This window comes from Triticum aestivum, chromosome 5D, assembly GCF_018294505.1.
Source record: "Triticum aestivum cultivar Chinese Spring chromosome 5D, IWGSC CS RefSeq v2.1, whole genome shotgun sequence".
NCBI lineage: Eukaryota > Viridiplantae > Streptophyta > Magnoliopsida > Poales > Poaceae > Triticum > Triticum aestivum.
Genome location: NC_057808.1, coordinates 425,649,950 through 425,653,954, shown reverse-complemented (window position 1 = coordinate 425,653,954; position 4,005 = coordinate 425,649,950). Strand labels below are relative to the sequence as shown.

Here is a 4,005-nt window from a genome sequence, read left to right as displayed (position 1 = left end):
AATCCCACCCAACTGAAGCAAGAGGTACGACGATTCGGACGCTTAGCAGGACAGACAACTAAGTGAATCTGAAACTATAAGTTTCAGATTCAGTTTCGTCAGTAGTTGAACTACCTATGTCAGTTTCGTCAATTGAACTACCTATGTCAGTTTCGTCAGTGTCAGTAATCTTCAGTTTTAGCAAGTATTGTGCTATCTATGTAATGCTACCTATGGTGCCTCCTATGTGAACTACCTACCTTTGTTCAGTGTTATCAAGTTTGTGCAATCTGTGAAATGTTACAACAAACTTCTCAGGACCATATTGCAGGTAGGATAAAAAAGACAGATAGAAACTGCAGCAGGCTTAGATAATAAGGTTCTTAACTTAGCATCAGGGCATTAAAGATAACATCATCTTAGAGCATTACAGATCAGGGCCATAACAGCACCCCACACCACAACCAAAATGATCTGAAACCATAGGCAGTTCTTAGGCTTAGGCAGTTCATTAGCTAATATTAGTACTGAGATGCATATTTGCATCAGATGAGATGCATATTTGCATCAGACTCCTTCATTGCTAGGCCAGTTATATATAGAGGCCTCATATTTACTTACCAACCATGCCTAAAAAATCACTCCTCCATGACAACTTCTTTGATCTTGTCCAGCTTTTCCTTGGACCCATGACCAACCTTCAGTACCTCAGAAATGACATGCTCCAGCTTCTTCTTCTCTTCTTTAAGGAGGTCTCTCTCCACTTGTATCTCCTTCATGGCCTTCCTAGTGTTTTGAATGATATCAGCTTGACTCTGCAGGATGCACCTCTGTTCTTTCTTCAGCTTAAGCTTCTCCATTTGAACCTCAATCTTTGCCTGCTCCTCAAGCTGATGCTTCTTCTCCTTAAGTTCATGGCTTGTGTAATCCATGTCATGGGATTTCTGCCCATCCTGGTAATCAAACAGCTTGGATACATCATCCACAAGCTGACTGTACTGATTGGCAAGAGAATCCAGCTCCTTCTTCAGTTTCTCAACCTCTATCCCATGAGCTTCTTTGTCTTGGACTCTACCAAGGTTCTCCTCATGATACATATCCCACAGCTTGGTTAAACACCTCTGCAGAATTACTGGCCAAGGGGCATCTACCCACTCCAGAACACCACAGTTCACACCATCCTGAAAATGCAGTAAAATATTAATGATAACTAAATCCAGTAAAATTCAGTTACAGAATTCATACATACATATCAATGTTTGTCTGAATGCAGTAACAAAGAAATTCAGTTAGACCAATTTTAGATGTTGCCTAGATTCAGTTCCTATCATAGATTTAGCTAACACATGAACACCACACCAGCTTTGTACTTCAGTTTTCAGTAAACAGATACTGAAACAACAAGAATATCAATGTTGTTTGCACTATGTACCACCAAATTAATCTACACATGAAAACCACTAACAATAGTTGCTCTTACCATAGTAGCACATCCAATGAATCTCCTTCCAGTGTCAGTCCCTTCAAATGCCACAAACCTGCCTGGTCTCTGCCTGTGCAGGATGCACTTACGGTCAGATTCAACCACAAGCCCACTGAAACTTGGATCTATCACCGTGTCAGGAGTTTGCTGCAGTACCAACCCCATATATATCAGCCACAACACCTCACACATAAGAACTACATGGAAGAGCAAAGTGAGCTCAAACCCTAACCCTAACCCTAGCATAGGAGAGAACAGAGTGAGCTCACTTACAAAATACTCCATTTGCATGCTGCTGTACTCATCCATGTACTCGTCATCGTCGGCGTCGGATGTCTCGTTGCTGTTGGGCCAGGAAGGCATCCTCGCGCCGCCGTGTCGCAGTCGCCGGAGGAAACAGAGGAAGAAGAGAGCTCGGGGAGAGGAGTGAGTGACTCATGGTTCGCTCGGTCGGCCGGCCGGTCGGTCGTTTTGACCTAGCCCCTGGCTGGTTCCGACCGAGCCGGGCCACTAACGGCCGCGAGCGGGCGTCCGTTAGCCGTTAGGGCCACCGTCGGCCTGCCATGTGGGCCATCCCTGTCAGTTAAGCGGTTAAAATGGCTAAATGGACGATCAACACGACTTGGTAGTTTTTTGCCACAAAATTTGAAATTTTCGGTAGTTATTAGTCACTTTTTTGAAAGTGGTAGTTCTGTGGGACGGATACCCCTAATGTGGTAGTTTTTTGTCAAATACTCTCAAAATGCCCTACTCGTTGAGTTGAGACAACATAATCGATGGTGACATTTTAGCAGAATAAACACTCGTAGTTCATGCTAAATATTACTCACTCCGTTCCTAAATATAAGCATGTACAGAGCAAAACGGGTGAATCTACACTCCAGAATGCGTCTGTATACATCTATGTGTCATTCGTATTGAAATCTCTAAAAGGTCTTATATTTAAAAACGAATGGAGTTGAACAGAAAGGTCGGCCTGAAGGGGTGGTTGACCATTGGGGGTCGTCAGTTTCTCTTTAGATTTTCTAAAGAGAAGGACAATGGCCGAAAGTCCTATTCTGATCCCGAGCTTAAATGCACTCTTATGAACAGTAAAATCGAATAAAGTAATTACAAAATTCAAATAAAATATGATGTTTTTGGTAGACTTTGACAGATGTATTATATGCTTACAAAATTTTAGCCCGAAATGACATTCGTGAAAGTCGTGGCAAAAAAAACAAAATCGGTATTTCAAAATATTTTCAAAACTAGCATTTTTGAAGCATCGAATATATTTTTTTGCCATGACTTCCACAAATATCATTTTGTTCTAAAACTTTTCAAGCATACAAAACATTTGTCAAAGTTTACCATGAAAAAAGTTATTATTTTTTGATTTTTACTATTTTTTATTTTACTGTTCATCATGGTGCATTTGAGCTCGGGAGCATATACTCCACGTCCGACAATAGCAAGGCATGTCGATATATCTTAGAGTTGATTTTTTTTCAAGGATACGTCAAAGTTGACGTATCGAGATCATAGATAGAAGGCGCCAAGATGGCGAAACAACCAATTACAAAGAGTCCACGGCCGCATGGGCCAACACACACCTCATGCTAATTACTCGCTACTCTCCACCCTCTCTACCCTAACCGAGAGCGATCCCGGCTGCCGTAGCAGTGATGCAGCCCTCCAGTTCTCCCCTTCCGTGTCGATCGCCTCGAGCACCACGTCGACGGAAGGTAGAGCGCCCTTGAACACGACGTCGTTTCTATGTTTCCAAATTGTCCATGCCACCAACGTGATCACCGTCCAAGCTTCCTTCCTCATCCTCGTCTCGACATTCAAAGAAGTCCACCATTGAACTAGCTTCGCTCCGTGGGTTGGGGTCCATTGGGGTTTTCCCCAATTGCCTGTGATGGCCGACCAAACCTGTCTCGCAAACACGCATCCAAGTAGTATGTGGTCAATCGTCTCTGGTTCCTGGTCGCATAGTGGACAGGCCGGCGGGTGCGGCATCAAGCGCCTCTGCAGCCTGTCAGCCATCCAGCATCTCCTCCTACCAGCAAGCCACGAGAAGATCTTGCGCGTGTTCAAAGCCCGTGACTTCCAAATTTGTACAGCACCAGCAGCTTCAATCCGTCCGGCGAAGTGTGCGCGATAGGCAGAGCGTGCCAAGAATAGCCCATTTGAGCGCCATATCCAGGTGATGCTGTCCTGTATCCCCACCTCCACCTGGACAAGTTGCATCCGGTCCACCAGAGTGAGAAACTCCTGTATTGCTTCCGCGCCCATATTTGGCGACACGTCCTGCCCCAACCTCTTGCGACCGCCTGTCCCACGGTTCTCACCTTGATCGCACTTCTCTTTGCAGCTTTGAACAGGTGTGGCATGATATCCTGTATGCGTCCCTCTTGCAGCCACCAGTCCGTCCAGAATAGAGTGGATTCACCGTTCCCAATGGTGCATTTGGTGATTGCCTTGTATATAGCCATCGAGTCCGACGAGACCTGAATGTTGAATTCTGTCCATGGCCTATCCATATCCGTCCTGGCCAA

At 44.7% G+C, this 4,005-nt stretch overlaps 1 protein-coding gene across 1 annotated transcript; it reads right to left on the bottom strand.

The window, feature by feature from the left end:
• Positions 1-386: 386 nt before the first annotated feature.
• Positions 387-2,026, bottom strand: LOC123125265 (uncharacterized). Its single transcript, XM_044545784.1, has 3 exons — positions 1,736-2,026; positions 1,460-1,609; positions 387-1,160 (listed from the first exon to the last, which is right to left on the bottom strand). The coding sequence occupies exons 1-3, from the start codon at positions 1,823-1,825 to the stop codon at positions 618-620; spliced, it is 783 nt and encodes a 260-aa protein (XP_044401719.1). The 5' UTR covers positions 1,826-2,026; the 3' UTR covers positions 387-617.
• Between the last annotated feature and the right edge of the window lie 1,979 nt (positions 2,027-4,005).